The 21,870-nt window shown below is 34.3% G+C and overlaps 1 protein-coding gene across 2 annotated transcripts in view; it reads left to right on the top strand.

Moving 5' to 3' along the window:
• The window catches only part of SI (sucrase-isomaltase), a 176,541-nt gene that overhangs the window by 121,551 nt on the left and 33,120 nt on the right, over positions 1-21,870 (top strand). For both annotated transcript variants that reach the window (XM_040480663.1, XM_040480662.1), the window contains 9 exons: positions 492-698; positions 2,850-3,004; positions 4,921-5,089; positions 6,582-6,678; positions 6,830-6,942; positions 7,260-7,385; positions 8,907-9,035; positions 9,769-9,879; positions 11,806-11,868. In XM_040480663.1, coding sequence (XP_040336597.1) covers positions 492-698; positions 2,850-3,004; positions 4,921-5,089; positions 6,582-6,678; positions 6,830-6,942; positions 7,260-7,385; positions 8,907-9,035; positions 9,769-9,879; positions 11,806-11,868 — 1,170 coding nt within the window. The remainder of the gene's footprint in view (positions 1-491; positions 699-2,849; positions 3,005-4,920; positions 5,090-6,581; positions 6,679-6,829; positions 6,943-7,259; positions 7,386-8,906; positions 9,036-9,768; positions 9,880-11,805; positions 11,869-21,870) is intronic.

Here is a 21,870-nt window from a genome sequence, read left to right as displayed (position 1 = left end):
TTGACCTGTACAAGGACCAGTCATGAAATATGGAATGATACAGTTTCATTATAAGTAAAAGAAAAAAACCTTTAAGAACAGACCTTTCTGAGGATTGTTGTAGAGCCATCTTACACACAAAAGACAATAGTCAATATGAAGATTGAGAACAAGCATGGAATAAAAATTTATGAGTAATATACTTAATTTTTGCAAAGATCACAGAATCATTTTATTTTCTGTTGAAAAGCTATGACATTTGATCCTTTTCCTCTACTGGGTCTATCTTTAGAGTCAAAATATAAATTATTCTATTTATCATTTAGTATATAGTATTTATTTGGGTCACATAATAGATATTTTCTGCTGTGATTACAATTTAATTTTAGCATTAAATAATAAAATTTACAAATTATACATCATGAGATTAAACATATCTACCTTATTGTTTTGAAGAGTCTAATATTATAATGCTTATGATTTCTGGCAATTAACCTGTATTGTGTTTTTAGCCTACCTTTAGATCCCAAGCACCTAGCTGTTACTTTCCTAGACAACACAACCCTTATTTAGTCAGTACAACTCAATATTCATCAATGGGTATAACAGCTGACCTCCAGCTGAATACTGCAAGTGCTCGAATAAAGCTACCTTCTGAACCCATCCCAACACTTCGTGTGGAAGTGAAATATCACAAAAATGATATGCTGCAATTTAAGGTATGTTTGATATAAACTATCCCAATGCAAGACTCATGTCTTAAGACAAGATATTCTGAATAGATTAGATACTTGCATTTTTAATGTAATATTAAGGACTATTAATTGAGTTGTAGACGTTTTGATTTTATAAAAACAATTTCTTTTCCAATACAGCTTCTTATTTTTCCAAATTTGTGAATAATTAAACAAGTAGTGGTGATTTAAAAATTTCAAATTCTTGGGGCGCCTGGGTGGCGCAGTCGGTTAAGCGTCCGACTTCAGCCAGGTCACGATCTCGCGGTCCGTGAGTTCGAGCCCCGTGTCGGGCTCTGGGCTGATGGCTCAGAGCCTGGAGCCTGTTTCCGATTCTGTGTCTCCCTCTCTCTCTCTGCCCCTCCCCTGTTCATGCTCTGTCTCTCTCTGTCCCAAAGATAAATGAACGTTGAAAAAAAATTTAAAAAAAAAATTTCAAATTCTTGCTAAATACATATATTACTTAGAATCAGATTATGACGATAGTCCCATTGGGATAAATAAAACAGAAAAAAAGAAACAAAATGGGATATTTACTATTTCCATTATTTTTAAACAGTGACCTGAATTTTCTGACCAATACAGTAAGACATTTAAAAAAAAGTCTTTCAACAGGTACACTTAGCAGTTTTTTTTTAATTGAAGTACAGCTGATACACAATGTTACATTTGTTTGAGGTGTATAAGATAGTGATTTGACAAATGCATACATTATGCTATGTTCACCATAAGTATAGCTACCATCTGTCACCATAGAACTTTATTACAGTACCATTGACTATGTTCCCTATGCTGCGCCTTTCATCCCTGTGATGTATTCATTCCGTAACTGGAAGCCTATATCTCCCACTCCTCTTCACCCACTTGCCCATGTCCCCACCCCTTCCCCTCTGGCAACTATCGGTTTGTTCTCATTAATTTTTGCTTAAGAGCTCCACAGGAATCCATTAAGAAAACTATTAAAAATGACAAGAAAATAAAAAAGACTAGATGCAAAATAATATCTCCAAAAAATGTTTTGGTGTATTCTGTTATTCACCATTTAGAAATTGAAATAAAGGCAAGTCCCAATGGCAAAATCAAATGAGAAAAACAATTAAAAAAAACACAAAGAATATATCAAAAATCATAGGAGTAAATTGACTTTATAAGAAAAAAATGTAAAAAGTATTGAGAGATTAAATAAATACATTAAAAAATAAACAAAAAATCCTAATTAAGACTATTTTTTAAATTAATTTTCTTTAAGTTCATCTGGAAAAATAAACATATAATAATGGCAATAGTTAAAACTCAAAAAAAGAGGAGATGATGTAGAATTTGCAGAATTAAAACAGTATGAATTCGGAGTACCTGGGTGGCTCAGTTGGTTAAGTTTCTGACTCTTGATTTCATCTCAGGTCATGATCTCATGGTTTGTGATTTCAAACCCCATATTGGGCTCTGCGCTGACAGCATGGAGCCTGCTTGGGATTCTGTCTTCCTCTCTCTCTGCCCCATCCCTGCTTGCTCTCTATTTTTCTTTCAAACTTTAAAAAAAATAAATGAATGAAATAAAAAATAAATGATTTTATTTTAACATAAAATAATATTAGAGTACACATTTTTGGTTAGAATATTAATTAGTACACTAATTCTGGAAAACAGATATCAAAGACCTTACAAATTTTAGTATAGTCTGTCTGACCTAACATTATAACTTCTAAGAAATCTACTGAGGAAATAAAGACATGAGTAAACAAATTACCATTACCATTCATTGTCCAATCAAACATGTGACCAAAAACATTGAAACAAATTCTGTGTCTAACCATGAAGTGGTAAATAATTTTGTGTAACCATATAAGAAAATATTTAACTCTAAACATTTGTTTTTGAATATTTCTCATAGTATGAAAAATGAATTATAAAACAATAAAAAGTGATAAAATGCAATTCATAAATTGATCCCATTACATATATGTGTGTATGTAGATTTCTGTATAGATATATGGGCCATGGATGCAGAATTAAGAATTATATAAATAAGAATTCTAATATCTTGTTTCAGCAATTATTTAAGTCATATAATGATTATTTGCATGGTATTTCAGCAATATGAGCAAAACATTTATTTTCATTATTTCTCTGCAATAGATTTATGATCCCCAAAATAAGAGATATGAAGTTCCAGTACCTTTAAACATTCCAGCCATGCCAACAAGTACTTATGAAAATAGACTTTATGATGTTGAAATCAAGGAAAATCCTTTTGGCATCCAGATTCGAAGGAGAAGCACAGGAAGAGTTATGTAAGTGATTGAATTATTTGACATGAGGAATATTTTGATTGTAGAATGGAGGGGGTAAGATTATTTTCACTGTGCTAAAGTATCATCACATTAAAAAATAGTTTCAGTTCTATTAAGTAACTTGGCCTGTTTCAATATTAAAAAACCTTTTTTTTAATGTTTATTTGGGGGAGGGGCAGAGAGAGAAAGGGAGACAGAGGATCTGAAGCGGGCTGCCACTGACAGCAGGGAGCCTGATGCTGGGCTCAGACTTGTGAACCATGAGATCATGACCTGAGCTGAAGTCAAAGTTGGATGCATAACCCACTGAGTCACCCAGGCACCTGTTTTAACATTTTAAAACTAAATAATTATCACACTCGTTGGACTATCATTAAGATTTGGAAAATTTCATCTACATTTTGCATATGATTGATTTAATTATTATCACACTCATTCAACTAATCAGGTTGAAAACCAAAACCAAAGCTCCTCTTGAAAAGTATGAATGTTGTAAAATAAGTTAGGTGGAAATGTGTTTTGTAAATATTTAATTAGAAATTAATTGAAATTGGGGCGCCTGGGTGGCGCAGTCAGTTAAGCGTCCGACTTCAGCCAGGTCACGATCTCGCGGTCCGTGAGTTCGAGCCCCGCGTCGGGCTCTGGGCTGATGGCTCAGAGCCTGGAGCCTGTTTCCGATTCTGTGTCTCCCTCTCTCTCTGCCCCTCCCCCGTTCATGCTCTGTCTCTCTCTGTCCCAAAAATAAATTAAAAAAAAAAAAAAAACGTTGAAAAAAAATTAAAAAAAAAAAAAAAGAAATTAATTGAAATTGAGGTTTATTAGTTCTGGAATCTGATAGAGTTAATACTATCTCTGCCAGGTATTGATGAAAAGAAATTATGATACATACATCTCTCTATATTTTATGAATAAATTATTTATGAATGAATAATTATATGAATTAACAAGTTTATGTAAAAACATTTTACTTTAGTAAAAATAAGAGGTTTGTAGACAAACCATAGTATACTAAAAGACAGTTTATGTATTTTAGCATGCCTGTCATTTTTTAGAAGATGTTGTCAGGAATTGTCAGGCTGGATACAGATAATGAAGAAAAGTATGTCTGTACTGTTTCAAAAATTCTGTTGGTATGATAATATTTTTGTTTCAAAGGATAAGTGAAGTCATTTTGTAAAAAAGTTCTTGTACAATGGCATTATTTATTTTTATTTAGGAAACATTATTTTTAGTAAATACTTTTCCAAAATCATTAATATAGAAATTTAAATATGTCTCAAATTCTTTATAATTTTTATGTTTCTTTTTCCTGCCAACTTTTATCTCTTTTCTTCCACCTGTATGCTTTTACAAATGACTAGAAAGATGATACATTCTTTTTGATACATTTCTTTTTAAACAATAATTTTTATAAATACAAAATGAAATTTTGTATCGTATTTGTATTTTGTATTTGTATTTTGGAGAAATTACAGAGAGCTTGGAATTAAAATACCCATCATGCCTTAATAGTTTATTTTGATTTTGATTTCATTTTATTCTATATGTAGCAAAAGTTTACAGAGGACTTTCAGTTTCTAGGACATATGTTACTTCTGGGATATATATTATTTATAACTTTATATTAATTTTATTTTAAAAGAATTTATATCTAAAGATAAATGTATAATCATATTTTTCATATAGTTTATTTTATTAATAATGCTGAAAAAATGAAACCTATGTTAGATATTTTTTAACCTAGTCAAAAGATAAATGTATTGCGATAATTATTTTCATATTTGAGTACAGTATTTGAGTACAATAAGGCACATAGAGAAAAATATTATTTGTTTTCATACCACGTAAGAGTTACCATTATTATTTTTGATACTACTTTCGATATATTTATTGGATTTGAATTGTTTTCTTTTCAGCTGGGATTCTCACCTGCCTGGATTTGCTTTTAATAACCAGTTTATTCAAATATCTACTCGCCTGCCATCAGAATATATATATGGTTTTGGGGAAGTGGAACACAGAGCATTTAAGAGAGACCTGAACTGGCATACTTGGGGAATGTTCACAAGAGACCAACCCCCTGGTGTAGGTACCAGTATTTGACTACTCCATGAAGCAACTAAGACCATGGTTAGGACAGCCACTTCTCTGTAGGCCTAGACTCAGCATTAAAGTAATAACAAGGGGGCTGGAGATCTCTAGACCTGCTATAGAGATTTAAAATAAACAAACAAACAAACAAGCCACAATAAAGTACAGGTGAAAGGACAAGATTGGATAGATACCATCATTGATTACAGTGAAAAGGGAGGTTGTGACCCCATTCTTTACCTTCTTAATTGTATAGAAAGAATATTCAAACTCAGAATCCCCTGCCAGGTCTACTTTTACTCTAGCTTTTAGAAATAACTGACTAGGGTTCTCCTAGAATTTATTTATTTATTTATTTTTTACTGCTTAGATATTGATTTAATGGTAACTTTTTCCTTAATGATACCCAGCTATAGTTGTGTATGTTAGGCGGCCATACTGCTAGTTACATCTTTAGAAAATGCTTTTTTATGCTCATGTCACTTTTTACTACGTTTTGTCTTATTAATGGAATACATTTCATGAATATTTCATGCATTGCACAATTAATATTAACTATAATTATTCTAAGCATATCATAAAAAACAATTTTAATAAAAATACTAGCTCATTTCTATTTTTCACGTATGATGTGAATCTAAAGGATGTATTCCACATGAGATTATAAATGTGTATACTATTGCAACTACTTTTATTGTTAGGTGCTCAAGCAATTTTTATTTGTATCATAATAGTTCATGCCTAAGTTATGAAGGCTGTTTTTAATTTATATCGATTTGAAAGAATATGTTTTACAAAATATATTTCTTTAAAAACTATTCAACATTAGTATTGACATTAATAAGTTAATATAATCTTGATTCTCAATATATGAATTTACTTTCACATGCTAATTAATTAGTGGGATACATATGGGTCAAAGATGTCAGTTTGAATAGGGATCATCAACTTAAAAGTTTTGTGAGTTTTGATAAGTCATTTTATAACCCTGAGTATAGATTTTTTACTCAGGAAAGACCTAGGTAAAAATGAAAGTAAATGTTGTATACTCTATTACATAAACGAGATATTATCATTTAAAGTACTATCATATAATATTATATAAACTTAGATATCTTGTAATCATTTCTTAGAAATTTTATTTTTGAAAAAGAAGTGCCAATTTATAAATAAATTAAGACATATGATCTGTGGAAAGAAACCCAACTACACCAATACCAATTTTTTTATATCAATTAATGTATTTGTGCATGTTACAAATTTGTATATTCATTTGCATGCTCTGAAGCAGTACAGGTTTCAATAATAAAGCAATTATTTTCTAAAGGAGATGTATTTATTTTAGTACGTATAGTTTTGTGTACAAAAAGGAACCTTTAAATTCTTATAGGCTCAATCTTATAATGAATTTAAATATTACCTTGACAAAATTCATATGCTATTGCTATTTAAGCACTATATATTATGTTTATTTTTCTTATTTTAGTATAAACTTAATTCCTATGGATTTCATCCATATTACATGGCTCTGGAAGATGAAGGCTATGCTCATGGAGTTCTCTTACTTAACAGCAATGGAATGGGTAAAACAATCATTTGTTGAATTTCTTACATTTTTTGTGATTCTCCAATAATCTAATTAACATATATATATATGTATATATATATATATATATACATATATATATATCCACACATATATATATGTGTGTAATTATATTTTTTGATTTTCAGATGTTACTTTTCAGCCAACTCCTGCTCTAACTTACCGCATAATTGGAGGAATCTTGGATTTCTATATGTTTTTGGGTCCAACTCCGGAAGTTGCAACAAAACAATACCATGAAGTATGATTTTACATTTTTTTTAATGTTTATTTATTTTTGAGAGAGAGACAGAGTGTGAGTGGGGAGAGGCAGAGAGAGAGGGAGACACCAAATCTGAAGCAAGCTCCAGGCTCTGAGCTGTCAGAACAGAGCTCTGTGCAGGGTTTGAACCCACGAACTGTCAGATCATGACCTGAGCCGAAGTTGGACGCTTAACCAACTGAGCCACCCAGGTGCCCCAGTATGATTGTACATTTTGTAAAAACCACAAAGTTTTCTCTGTGATATATCGTAACTCTCTTAGTTCACAAATAACGTTGTTGTTTTTTTCCCCAAAGGTAATTGGCCGACCAGTCATGCCACCTTACTGGGCTTTGGGATTTCAATTATGTCGTTATGGGTACAGAAATACTTCAGAGGTTCAGCAAGTATATAACGATATGGTGGCCGCTCAGATCCCTTATGTATGTATATCAGTTTTTAAAATAATGTTAAATGTGTCATCTATAAAAGCAAACAAATAAATATGTATACTTTAAAATTATTTTAAGCATTTGTCAATAATAAATGCTTAGTTTTTCATAGTACCTAATGAATTGGTCATGAGATTTTTACAAAATGTGTTTTATTAGATTGATGAAGGAAAAGGATAATAACATTCCTTTCCCCCCCCCTTCTTTCTAGTTCCATGATTGTGAGTTGTACTAACCAAGTGACTGTGCACTTGGTTTTCGCCAATAAACTTTGGGTGCCATAAGTAATCAGGTGTATTCCCCATATTTTCTTTATATGAGAATAAGAGTTCACAGAAACCTACTTCATCAACTGATGTGACAAATTACAGAGAAGAAAGTGGAGATAAAACTGACTGATTTTTGCCCTGCAATAGGTGATAGTTGTGATGCTGGAACTTAGAATTTGAACACTTGCAAAATATCCTCTTCCCTCAATATTCAGGAAACTAAATATTACTGAGTATCTAGAAATAATAGTCCCTGTGATTTTATTTTTTAGCAAGATTAAGGAATCCTAGGGGGTCCTTGTGGGAGCACTTCAACAGTGACATCTAGAATACTTGGTATATAAGAACTTAATCTAAGAAAAATGAAAAAAGTCTCATTATAAGACATTGGTACATGCAGTAGAATCAAGTATATGGCTCCTGAATACCTTATTATGAGGAAATTTAATGTATAGGTAGATGATATAAAAATATGCACATGGAGATTTTTTTATAAAAAGGGAGGTTTTCCATTATTTTGTGTACTATATCAGCCATACTTTTTATAACACCTAGAAGAAGAAATTGAATTAATGACTAGTAACAGAAAATAATTGACAAATTTGTTATTTTAGGTCTAAAATGAAGATATCATGATAGAATCCAAGCATTTATTAGTTTAAACATGTTTGTACATATGTATCTGTAAGCAGTGTTTTGTTTATTTATGCTTGGGCTATAATTCTAAAAATGATTTTGATAGATAATAAAAGAATCCTATAATTGATGGATTTAATAAATAATTATTTCTTCTCCTTTGGCAATATGAAAATTATTTGAAATTATCCCCTATTTGCTTTATGCTTCCAGAAAGGGAACAATGCTTTTTTCTGTATATAATGCACAAAATTCCAAATTGCCACTTAACATAATTTCATAGCCTCATAAATTTTTACTCTTGTGTCTTTCTATTTTTTTGAAAATTGCATAACTAAGTTTATGTCTTTCAGGTGAAAGACTCTTTAGAAATCAAAGTTGTTAAATGAATTGTTAACAAAACAGAACATTTATATAAACTTATTCATGGAATATTATGCACCTTTAATACAGTAGTTTTATTTGTGTTACTTGATTAATTCTCTTTAGTATTACATGAAAAGGCATTTAAACTTTCATATTGGTATTAGTTTTATAACTATGATAGAAAGTGATGCATTGATTCCTGTGATTCTTACTGCACTACCACTATCTTCATATGTTTTAGGATGTTCAATACACAGACATTGATTACATGGAAAGACAACTAGACTTTACAATTGATGAAAACTTCCGTGATCTTCCTGAGTTTGTTGACAAAATAAGACAGGAGGGAATGAGATACATTATTATCCTGGTTAGTTTATGTTTTATATTTTATCTGGGTCTTATTATCTTGATATTATTAAGATTTCTCTTCTAGAATGATGTTGTGGGGGGTGTTTCAAAATAGAAAGACAATTACTTTAAACTCTACTCCCGCATCTAATATTTTCTTCCTTTAACACTTTTATTTACATGGGCTGCTACCAGGCTATCTTCACGTTTTGGTATATCCTTAGAGATCTAAGACTGAATCTGGAAGTCAAAGGCAAGCTGTCTTCTCATAATCATTGAAGCTACAAACTGGCCTCAATTTATAGAAGCTATCACAAAGTTGTGATGGATTTTCTATTTCTACACAATTCTAAAATCATTCTCTGGGATTGCTTCTTATGCTTGTCATGTTTAAAAATTTGGCTTCAAGTTAGTGATTCAGTGGGGAGAATATTTTATCAATATCTTACAGGAAGCAAGCTAGGCAGCCAGTAAACCCACTGGGAGGAATAAAAACAAAACAAAAAATGCTAGTAATATTTCTTGAAATCATAGCCAATACATTTTCAAAAGTCCTTAAAGTTTCCTTCTAAGGAATTTAGAGGACAGTCTAGCTGGAACACTGCAGCTTATACTGTCAGTCTGTCAGTCAGTCTATGTGAGAGCACAGTAAATGATAACGTAATCATGGAAAATTATGTCTCATAACAGTGACCCAAGTGGCTGTACTTTTATTCCAGAGTTACCTGGTTTGTATTTCATTTTAATATTAGGATCCAGCCATTTCGGGAAATGAAACAAAGCCTTACCCTGCATTTGACAGAGGACAGGAGAAAGATGTTTTTGTCAAATGGCCTAACACCAATGATATTTGTTGGGCAAAGGTATGGAATTGATATCTTGAAATAAAATAAGTATAAAACTGCTATTTCATTGAAAATTTCTATTGAGTAGAAAAAACTGTTAAAGACTTATTCAGAAGGAGAGATATATAATACAGAATGTAATGATTTAGTAGCTAATAATTAAAGTAATATGTACTCTAAGTTCGACCCAAATTATTAGAAACAGAAAGAATTTATATTGCTCATATATCTAAATACTATTTGTTTCATCTTTATATTGTCTTTTATTGCATTTCTTAGAATGCCTTGTGTTTTATTATAAAATTATTAAGAAGATGGTTGTTCATTATTCTACACTGCAAGTCATTTAAATGTTTGTACTTCTTTCATTAATAAAAGAGGCAATGTTTTTAAAAGCTATACTTATATTCCTGACTTGACTAAAGAATATAATTTACTGTATTTCACTTAAACAATAATATTCAGACCTGGGTATATTAATATATTATAGAAAAATCCTGATTGACTTATATATAAAAGAGTAAACAAAAATCCATTCATCATAACTAAAATGAAAAGGAAAAATACAAACAAAATTCCATAATATGGGACATAATGAAATGCAGTATGGAATTCTTTTCTCTCTTGGACCAAAAATATCACATTAGTGAAAGAAGTGCTGAAATTCCAACATGGCCTGTAGATTTCTAGGTTTTGATGATTGTACAGAGGTTATAAATATGTTAACATTAGGAGAAACAAAGTGAGGATATAGAAAAACTCTAGGTATAATTTTTGCAGCTTTTCTGTAAGTCTGAAAATATTTCAAAATAATGAGATAAAATAGAAAAATCCTATGATAAACTTAATGAGAAGTCATAATATTTTAGGAAACATACAAGTATAGAGTATAGCAGATTAGCCATAGAAACGGGTTTTTTCCTTCCTACCTTCTTCTCAGTTTATATGTCTACACATTTTCTCATATTTCTATCTTCTGTTCCATTCCTTAAAAGAACTACTCACTATCAGTAACTAATCCCTTGTAGGTAATTAGTCCTTGGGGATTATCTATATTTTTTTTAAAATGAAACTTTCTGAAAGAGAAAGAGAGCTTTCAGCATGATTAAATTTGGACTCTGTTTTGTGTGTTTGTGGTTGGGGTAGAAGAAAACATTGGTAGATGTTGAAGCAGGGATGAGGGTAAGGGTTTGGAAGGGGAGAGAGAGAAGAGGATATAGTACTAACTGTGAAAACTAGAAGATACTTGCCTCAACATGGCATTATCCATTAGTTCTTCAATTCATTTTAAATGAAAATATATTTATATGTAATACTGGAATAATTGTAGAAACAGTTTTAATATACATTAAATTGAATTTAGTATATGCCTTTGTATTATTTCTTGACTAGAACCTTTGGTTATATGCATTGTTTTTATTTAAAAAAATGTTTAATGTTTATCTATTTTTGAGAGAGAATGAGAGAGACAGAGTGTGAAGGGGGAGGGGCAAAGAGTGAGGGGGAGACACAGAATCCGAAGCAGGCTCCAGGCTCTGAGCTGTCAGCACAGAGTCTGACGCGGGATTCAAACCCATGAACTGTGAGATCCTGACCTGAGCCAAAGTCGGATGCTTAACCTGCTGAGCCACCCAGGTGTCCCCCTTTTTTAAATTTTTTTTGATGTTTCATATGCATTGTTTTTAAAACCACTACCTTTTACAAAGGTTGGTATTATTTTTCCTATTTGCCATATTAAAGAGGAAATTAATATAGCAGTTAGGAATAGTTTGCAAATGATACATTTCCAAAACACAAACTGAAAAAAACAATTAAAGGAATTACTGAATTGGGGAACTTGAGTATAAAATATGCCTCCAGAACTCTATTATACTTTATTTACAGCATGGTCATACCATACTGAATTTATTTTGAACTATTTTCCCATTTCTTCCTTCTCTGTAGGTTTGGCCAGATTTGCCCAATGTAACAATAGACGAAAATCTAACTGAAGATGAAGCTGTTAATGTAAGTTTTACAATGGTTGAGTACATAAGTAAAAGCACTTGGATTTAATGATCAATTTGACCAATAATTCAATTTGAGTATTTTCTTTAAAAAAGAAGATTGATTGTTTTTAAATTCTCTATACAAGACCATATTTAAATCATATGGTAGTTCTATTTTTAATTTTTTGAGGAATCTCCATACTGTTTTCCTTAGTGGCTGTACCACTTTGCATTCCTACCAACAGTGCACAAGGATTCCAGTTTCTCCATATCCTTTCCCAAACTTGTTGTCTTTGTTTTTTGTGTTTTTTATTGGGTTTTTTTTTTGTTTTTTTTTATTTATATATGAAATTTATTATCAAATTGGTTTCCATACATCACCCAGTGCTCATCCCAAAAGGTGCCCTCCTCAATACCCATCACCCACCCTCTCCTCCCTCCCACCCCCCATCAACCCTCAGTTTGTTCTCAGTTCTCAACAGTCTCTTATGCTTTGGCTCTCTCCCACTCTAACCTCTTTTTTTTTTTTTTTCCTTCCCCTCCCCCATGGGTTCCTGTTAAGTTTCTCAGGATCCACATAAGAGTGAAACCATATGGTATCTGTCTTTCTCTGTATGGCTTATTTCACTTAGCATCACACTCTCCAGTTCCATCCAAGTTGCCACAAAAGGCCATATTTCATTTTTTCTCATTGCCACGTAGTATTCCATAGTGTATATAAACCACAATTTCTTTATCCATTCATCAGTTGATGGACATTTAGGCTCTTTCCATAATTTGGCTATTGTTGAGAGTGCTGCTATGAACATTGGGGTAAAGTGCCCCTATGCATCAGCACTCCTGTGTCCCTTGGATAAATTCCTAGGAGTGCTATTGCTGGGTCATAGGGTAGGTCTATTTTTAATTTTCTGAGGAACCTCCACACTGCTTTCCAGAGCGGCTGCACCAATTTGCATTCCCACCAACAGTGCAAGAGGGTTCCCGTTTCTCCACATCCTCGCCAGCATCTACAGTCTCCTGATTTGTTCATTTTGGCCACTCTGACTGGCGTGAGGTGATACCTGAGTGTGGTTTTGATTTGTATTTCCCTGATAAGGAGCGACGCTGAACATCTTTTCATGTCCCTGTTGGCCATCCGGATGTCTTCTTTAGAGAAGTGTCTATTCATGTTTTCTGCCCATTTCTTCACTGGGTTATTTGCTTTTCGGGTGTGGAGTTTGGTGAGCTCTTTATAGATTTTGGATACTAGCCCTTTGTCCGATATGTCATTTGCAAATATCTTTTCCCATTCCGTTGGTTGCCTTTTAGTTTTGTTGATTGTTTCCTTTGCTGTGCAGAAGCTTTTGATCTTCATAAGGTCCCAGTAATTCACTTTTGCTTTTAATTCTCTTGCCTTTGGGGATGTGTCGAGTAAGAGATTGCTACAGCTGAGGTCAGAGAGGTCTTTTCCTGCTTTCTCCTCTAAGGTTTTGATGGTTTCCTGTCTCACATTCAGGTCCTTGATCCATTTTGAGTTTATTTTTGTGAATGGTGTGAGAAAGTGGTCTAGTTTCAACCTTCTGCATGTTGCTGTCCAGTTCTCCCAGCACCATTTGTTAAAGAGACTGTCTTTTTTCCATTGGATGTTCTTTCCTGCTTTGTCAAAGATGAGTTGGCCATACGTTTGTGGGTCTAGTTCTGGGGTTTCTATTCTATTCCATTGGTCTATGTGTCTGTTTTTGTGCCAATACCATGCTGTCTTGATGATGACAGCTTTGTAGTAGAGGCTAAAGTCTGGGATTGTGATGCCTCCTGCTTTGGTCTTCTTCTTCAAAATTACTTTGGCTATTCGGGGCCTTTTATGGTTCCATGTGAATTTTAGGATTGCTTGTTCTAGTTTCGAGAAGAATGCTGGTGCAATTTTGATTGGGATTGCATTGAATGTGTAGATAGCTTTGGGTAGTATTGACATTTTGACAATATTTATTCTTCCAATCCATGAGCAGGGAATGTCTTTCCATTTCTTTAAATCTTCTTCAATTACCTTCATAAGCTTTGTATAGTTTTCAGCATACAGATCCTTTACATCTTTGGTTAGATTTATTCCTAGGTATTTTATGCTTCTTGGTGCAACTGTGAATGGGATCAGTTTCTTTATTTGTCTTTCTGTTGCTTCATTGTTAGTGTATAAGAATGCAACTGATTTCTGTACATTGATCTTGTATCCTGCAACTTTGCTGAATTCATATATCAGTTCTAGCAGACTTTTGGTGGAGTCTATCAGATTTTCCATGTATAATATCATGTCATCTGCAAAAAGCGAAAGCTTGACTTCATCTTTGCCAATTTGGATGCCTTTGATTTCCTTTTGTTGTCTGATTGCTGATGCTAGAACTTCCAGCACTATGTTAAACAACAGGGGTGAGAGTGGGCATCCCTGTCGTGTTCCTGATCTCAGGGAAAAAGCTCTCAGTTTTTCCCCGCTGAGGATGATGTTAGCTGTGGGCTTTTCATAAATGGCTTTTATGATCTTTAAGTATGTTCCTTCTATCCCGACTTTCTCAAGGGTTTTTATTAAGAAAGGGTGTTGGATTTTGTCAAAGGCCTTTTCTGCATCGATTGACAGGATCATATGGTTTTTCTCTTTTTTTTTGTTAATGTGATGTATCACGTTGATTGATTTGCGAATGTTCAACCAGCCCTGCATCCCAGGAATGAATCCCACTTGATCATGGTGAATAATTCTTTTTATATGCCGTTGAATTCGATTTGCTAGTATCTTATTGAGAATTTTGGCATCCATATTCATCAGGGATATTGGCCTGTAGTTCTCTTTTTTTACTGGGTCTCTGTCTGGTTTGGGAATCAAAGTAATACTGGCTTCATAGAATGAGTCTGGAAGTTTTCCTTCCCTTTCTATTTCTTGGAATAGCTTGAGAAGGATAGGTATTATCTCTGCTTTAAACGTCTGGTAGAACTCCCCTGGGAAGCCATCTGGTCCTGGACTCTTATTTGTTGGGAGATTTTTGATAACCGATTCAATTTCTTCGCTGGTTATGGGTCTGTTCAAGCTTTCTATTTCCTCCTGATTGAGTTTTGGAAGAGTGTGGGTGTTCAGGAATTTGTCCATTTCTTCCAGGTTGTCCAGTTTGTTGGCATATTTTTCATAGTATTCCCTGATAATTGTTTGTATCTCTGAGGGATTGGTTGTAATAATTCCATTTTCCTTCACGATTTTATCTATTTGGGTCATCTCCTTTTTCTTTTTGAAAAGCCTGGCTAGAGGTTTGTCAATTTTGTTTATTTTTTCAAAAAACCAACTCTTGGTTTCGTTGATCTGCTCTACAGTTTTTTTAGATTCTATATTGTTTATTTCTGCTCTGATCTTTATTATTTCTCTTCTTCTGCTGGGTTTAGGCTGCCTTTGCTGTTCTGCTTCTATTTCCTTTAGGTGTGCTGTTAGATTTTGTATTTGAGATTTTTCTTGTTTCTTGAGATAGGCCTGGATTGCAATGTATTTTCCTCTCAGGACTGCCTTCGCTGCGTCCCAAAGCGTTTGGATTGTTGTATTTTCATTTTCGTTTGTTTCCATATATCTTTTAATTTCTTCTCTAATTGCCTGGTTGACCCACTCATTCGTTAGTAGGGTGTTCTTTAACCTCCACGCTTTTGGAGGTTTTCCAGAATTTTTTCTGTGGTTGATTTCAAGCTTCATAGCATTGTGGTCTGAAAGTATGCATGGTATGATTTCAAGTCTTGTAAACTTATGAAGGGCTGTTTTGTGACCCAGTATGTGATCTATCTTGGAGAATGCTCCATGTGCACTCGAGAAGAAAGTATATTCTGTTGCTTTGGGATGCAGAGTTCTAAATAGATCTGTCAAGTCCATCTGATCCAATGTCTCATTCAGGGCCCTTGTTTCTTTATTGACCATGTGTCTAGATGATCTATCCATTTCTGTAAGTGGGGTGTTAAAGTCCCCTGCAATGACCACATTCTTCTCAATAAGGTTGCTTATGTTTATGAGTAATTGTTTTATATATTTGGGCGCTCCGGTATTCGGCGCATAGACATTTATAATTGTTAGCTCTTCCTGATGGATAGACCCTGTCATTATTATATAATGTCCTTCTTCTCTTGTTACAGCCTTTAATTTAAAGTCTAGTTTGTCTGATATAAGTATGGCTACTCCAGCTTTCTTTTGGCTTCCAGTAGCATGATAAATAGTTCTCCATCCCCTGACTCTCAATCTAAAGGTGTCCTCAGGTCTAAAATGAGTCTCTTGTAGACAGCAAATAGATGGGTCTTGTTTTTTTATCCATTCTGATACCCTATGTCTTTTGGTTGGCCCATTTAATCCATTTACATTCAGTGTTATTATAGAAAGATATGGGTTTAGAGTCATTGTGATGTCTGTATGTTTTATGCTTGTAGTGATGTCTCTGGTACTTTGTCTCACAGGGTCCCCCTTAGGATCTCTTGGAGGGCTGGTTTAGTGGTGACAAATTCCTTCAGTTTTTGTTTGTTTGGGAAGACCTTTATCTCTCCTTCTATTCTAAATGACAGACTTGCTGGATAAAGGATTCTCGGCTGCATATTTTTTCTGTCTAGCACACTGAAAATGTCGTGCCAACTCTTTCTGGCCTGCCAAGTTTCAAAAGAGAGATCAGTCACGAGTCTTATAGGTCTCCCTTTATATGTGAGGGCACGTTTACCCCTTGCTGCTTTCAGAATTTTCTCTTTATCCTTGTATTTTGCCAGTTTCACTATGATATGTCGTGCAGAAGATCGATTGAAGTTACGTCTGAAGGGAGTTCTCTGTGCCTCTTGAATTTCAATGCCTTTTTCCTTCCCCACTTCAGGGAAGTTCTCAGCTATGATTTCTTCAAGTACCCCTTCAGCACCTTTCCCTCTCTCTTCCTCCTCTGGGATACCAATTATGCGTAGATTATTTCTTTTTAGTGTATCACTTAGTTCTCTAATTTTCCCCTCATACTCCTGGATTTTTTTATCTCTCTTTTTCTCAGCTTCCTCTTTTTCCAAAACTTTATCTTCTAGTTCACCTATTCTCTCCTCTGCCTCTTCAATCTGAGCCGTGGTGGTTTCCATTTTGTTATGCATTTCGTTTAAAGCGTTTTTCAGCTCCTCGTGACTGTTCCTTAGTCCCTTGATCTCTGTAGCAAGAGATTCTCTGCTGTCAGCTATACTCTTTTCAAGCCCAGCGATTAATTTTATGACTATTATACTAAATTCACTTTCTGTTATATTATTTAAATCCTTTTTGATCAGCTCATTAGCTGTTGTTATTTCCTGGAGATTCTTCTGAGGGGAATTCTTCCGCTTGGTCATTTTGGATGGTCCCTGGTGTGGTGAGGACCTGCAGGGCACTTCCCCTGTGCTGTGGTGTATAGCTGGAGTTGGTGGGCGGAGCCGCAGTCAGACCTGATGTCTGCCCCCAGCCCACCACTGTGTCCACAGTCAGACTGGTGTGTGCCTTCTCTTCCCCTCTCCTAGGGGCGGGATTCACTGTGGGGTGGGGTGGCCTGTCTGGGCTACTTGCACACTGCCAGGCTTGTGATGCTGGGGATCTGGCGTCTTAGCTGGGGTGGGTAGGCAAGGTGCACAGGGGCAGGAAGGGCAGGCTTAGCTTGCTTCTCCTTAGGTGATCCACTTCAGGAGGGGCCCTGTGGCAGCACAAGGGAGTCAGATCCGCTGCCGGAGGTTTGGCTCCGCAGAAGCGCAGAGTTGGGTGTTTGCGTGGAGGGAGCAAGTTCCCTGGCAGGAACTGGTTCTCTTTGGGATTTTGGCTGGGGGATGGGCGGGGGAGATGGCGCTGGCGAGCGCCTTTGTTCCCCACCAAACTGAGCTCTGTCGTCAGGGGGCTCAGCAGCTCTCCTTCCCTTTGTCCTCCAGCCTTCCCGCTTTCTGAGCAGAGCTGTTAACTTATGACCTCCCAGCAGCTAAGTCGCGCTTGCTGTCGGAACACAGTCCGTCAGGCCCCTCCACTTTTTGCAAGCCAGACTCGGGGGCTCTGCTTGGCCGGCGAGCCACCCCTCCGCCCCGGCTCCCTCCCGCCAGCGTGGAGCGCGCACCGCCTCGCCGCCCTTCCTACCCTCTTCCGTGGGCCTCTCGTCTGCGCTTGGCTCCGGCGACTCCGTTCTGCTAATCCTCTGGTGGTTTTCTGGGTTATTTAGGCAGGTGTAGGTGGAATCTAAGTGATCAGCAGGCTGCGCGGTGAGCCCAGCGTCCTCCTACGCCGCCATCTTCCCAAAAGCCTCCTGTCTTTGTTTTTTGAATAATAGCCATTCTAACATGTGTGAGGTGATATCTCATTATAGCTTTTATATTTCCTTAAGGATAAGTGAATTTGAGTATCTTTCCATCTACCTGTTGGCCATTTGCATGTGTTCTTTAGAGAAATGTGTATTCAAGCCTTTGCCCATTTTTTAAGAAGTTGTTTGGGTTACTTTTTTTCTTTTCCTTTTTCTTTTCTTTTTTTTTTCCTATTGAGTCATAGGATTTCTTATATACTTTGGATTCACACTTTATCTGATATATAGCATTTAAATATTTTCTCTCATTCTGGTACGTTGCCTTTTCACTTTGTGGTTCCTTTGCTGTGCAAAAACTTTTTTGTTTGATGTATTCATGTGTTTACTTTTGCTTTTGTTGCCTGTATTTTTGACATCATATCCATAATATCTTTGCTATGGCCAATGTCATGAAACTTTTTCCCTTTGTTTTCTATTAGAAGTTTCTCAGTTTCATGTGTTACATTTAAGTCTGTACTCCATTTTGTGCTGATTTTATAAGATAAGGGTCCAATTTCATTCTTTTGCATATGTGTATATCCAGTTTTCCCAGCACCATTTGTTGAAGAGACTGTCCTTTCTTCACACTTTTGGCATTCTTGTCAGTGATCAGTTTACTATATATGTATGGAGTGATTTCTATACTCTCTGTTCTGTGCCATTAGCCCGTGTGTCTATTGTGCTGGTATCATTCTATTTTAATTACTGTGGGTTTGGAGTATATTTTGAAATCAGGAAATGTGATGCCTCCAGTTTTGTTCTACTTTATCAAGATTATTTTGGCTATTCAGGGTATTTGTATTTCCAAATGAATTGTAGAATTTTTTTTTCTATTTCTATGGAAGGTGTCATTGGTATTTTGATATAGATTGCATTGAATCTATAGATTGCTTTGGGTAGTACAGACATTTTCACAATATTAATTCTTCCAATCCATGAACATGGGATTTATTTCTGTTTGTTTGTGTCTTCTTCAATATCTTTCACCAATGTGTTGTAGTTTTCAATGCACAAGTGTTCCACCTCCTTAGTTAATTTTATTCCTAAGTATTTTATTTGTTTTATTGCTGTTGTAAATTGGATTATTTCCTAATTATCTTTTCTGATAGTTAATTGTTAGTGTATACAATGCAACTGATTTTTCCATGTTGATTTTACATCTGGCAACTTTATTTGTTTACTAGTTCTGTGTGTGTGTATGTGTGTGTGTGCGCACACCTGTGTGAAAAACTCAGGTCTTTTTGAATGAGCATGATATTAGCTGGGTATGTTTAATATATGATCTTTATTATGTTGAGATATTTTATTCTATTCTTAGTTTTTTTAGAGTTTTTATCATGAAAGGGTGTTGACTTTTGCCAACTTTTTCTGCATTGTTTGTTCATGTGATTTTTTTATCCTCTTTGTGTTAATGTGGTATACCACATTAATTGATTTTCATATATTGAACTATCCTTAAATAACTGGGATAAATTCCACTCTTTCATGGTGTATCTCTTTTTAAAATATACTGCTGCATGTAGTTCTCTAGTATTTTATTGGGGATGTTTGCATCTGTATTCAGGGGTATTATTGTGTAGTTTTTCTTTTTCTTGTGGTATATTTGACTTTTTTATGAGGTTATGTGGACCTTTTAAAATGAATTTGGAAGTATTCTCTCCACTTCAGTTTTTTGGGGATAAATTTGGAAGGATTGGCATTAATTCTTCCTGAAATGTTTGATCCACTTCTCTAGTGTAGTCATTTGGTCCTGTACTCCTTTTTTTAGGAGGTTTTCTTTTTACTACTGATTCAATCTCCTTATAGGTAATTGGTCTTTTCAGATTTCTGTTTCATCATGATTCAGTTTTACTAGGTTGTAGGATTCTAGGAATTTATCCAATTTTTTCTATGTTATCCTGTTTGTTGCTGTGTTTCTATAGTATCAGTTATAATGTTTGATCTTCCATATCTGATTTTACTTATTTGACTTTTCTCTCTTTTTTTTCTTAGTCTAGATAACAATTTGTCAATTTTGTATGTGCTGTCTACAAAAAACGTAGTTTAGATTTAAGGACACACATAGGGATATGAAAGGATATGAAAAAAGATACTCTATATAAATGGCAACCAAAAGAGAGCAAGGGTGGCTATACTTATATCAGAAAAAAAATACACTTTAAGTCAAAAACTGTCACGGGATACCAAAAAGACAGTATTAGTTATAACAGGTTCAATTCATCAAGAAGATATGACAATTATAAATATATATGCACCCAACATCAGAACAGATGACTATGTAAACCAACATTGACAGAACTGAGGGAAAAGTACACAGTAATACAATAATAGTAGAGACTTTAATACTTCTCCTTCAATAATGGATAGAACAAGCAGACAGAAAATCAACAAAGAAACAGTGAGCTTAAAAAAAACACTATATATAGACCATATGGACTTAACAGACACTTACAGAACCTTCTACCCAACTGTAGCAGAACATTCTATCCAGTAGCACATAGAATGTTGGCCAGGATATATCCCATGTTAAATTGCAAAACAAATCTTAACAAATTTAAAACTGTTGAAATCATAACAAGTTTGTTTTTTGACCACAGTGAAATGAAACTAAAATCAATATCAAAAGGAAAATTAGAAAATTCACAAATATGTGCAAATTGAACAACACACTTTTGAATAATGAGTGGGTCAAAGAAGAAATCAAAAGAGAAATTAGAAAATATTTTGAGGCAAACAAAAATGAATATCCAACACACTAAAACTTATGGGATGCAGCAAAAATAGTACTAAGAGAGATGTTTATTATGATAAACACCAACATTATAAAAGAAGAAGGATATCAAATAAATAACCTAACTTTATACCTCCAGGAACTATGAAGAGAACAAATTAAGCCTAAAACTAGCAGAAGAAAGTAAATAATAACAAATTAGAGCAGAAATAAATGAAATAAACCATATCAAGGCAACAGGAAAAAATCAGTGACACTAAGAGCAGTCAATATTTTAGGTAGGCTAAATTATAATCATTAAGTCATACAAGTTCATGTGTGAAAAATTAGAGGAGGATTCTTACTTTAAAACTTACCAGATTATTTCTAGAGTTGAGCCAAGGAATTACTAAACAATATTCTTGAGGAAAAAAATCAGAGTCTCAATTGCAGGTATTACCTTGGGTAATATTAGCAACAGTAGATAGGAAGGCATGGCTTCTATATATAGATTTAGGGGGTGGGAATCCCTTCAATTTACAATGGTTTATGTATAATCACTGGCATAATCTAACACAAAAAGTACAGAGAATCTTGGATCACATATAACCAATGAAATTTCTGGATGTAATTAATGATTTGCATTAAAAGAATGAAAGCAGCCACCTAAAAGAATAAAGCAAACAGAAAAATGAATAGATTGTGGAAAGAGCAAAATAGATCTTAAACAAAACATGACATTAATTTCTTACTTATTTTTCATTATACTCTAGGGACCTAACATAAAAAATATTTGTTGACTATACCTACTGAGCCTTCTTTCCTTATGAGTAAAAGTAATTATTGATCATAATGATATAATGAATTTCCCTTCAGTCCTAAAAGTATCTATGATATATATGTGTGTTTTATAAATCCCTATATTCCCTACCCTTTGCATTTTCTCTATGCACAGTGCCATCCCATACCCTATTCATAGAGAAGACTATCCTGGCAGTTACTACATACTATTAAAGTATGG

This window comes from Herpailurus yagouaroundi, unplaced genomic scaffold (assembly GCF_014898765.1).
Source record: "Herpailurus yagouaroundi ecotype Mexico unplaced genomic scaffold, PumYag 159, whole genome shotgun sequence".
NCBI classification, from domain to species: Eukaryota; Metazoa; Chordata; class Mammalia; order Carnivora; family Felidae; genus Herpailurus; species Herpailurus yagouaroundi.
The sequence above is the reverse complement of the archived record's forward strand: the minus strand, read 5'-3'. Positions and strand labels throughout refer to the sequence as shown.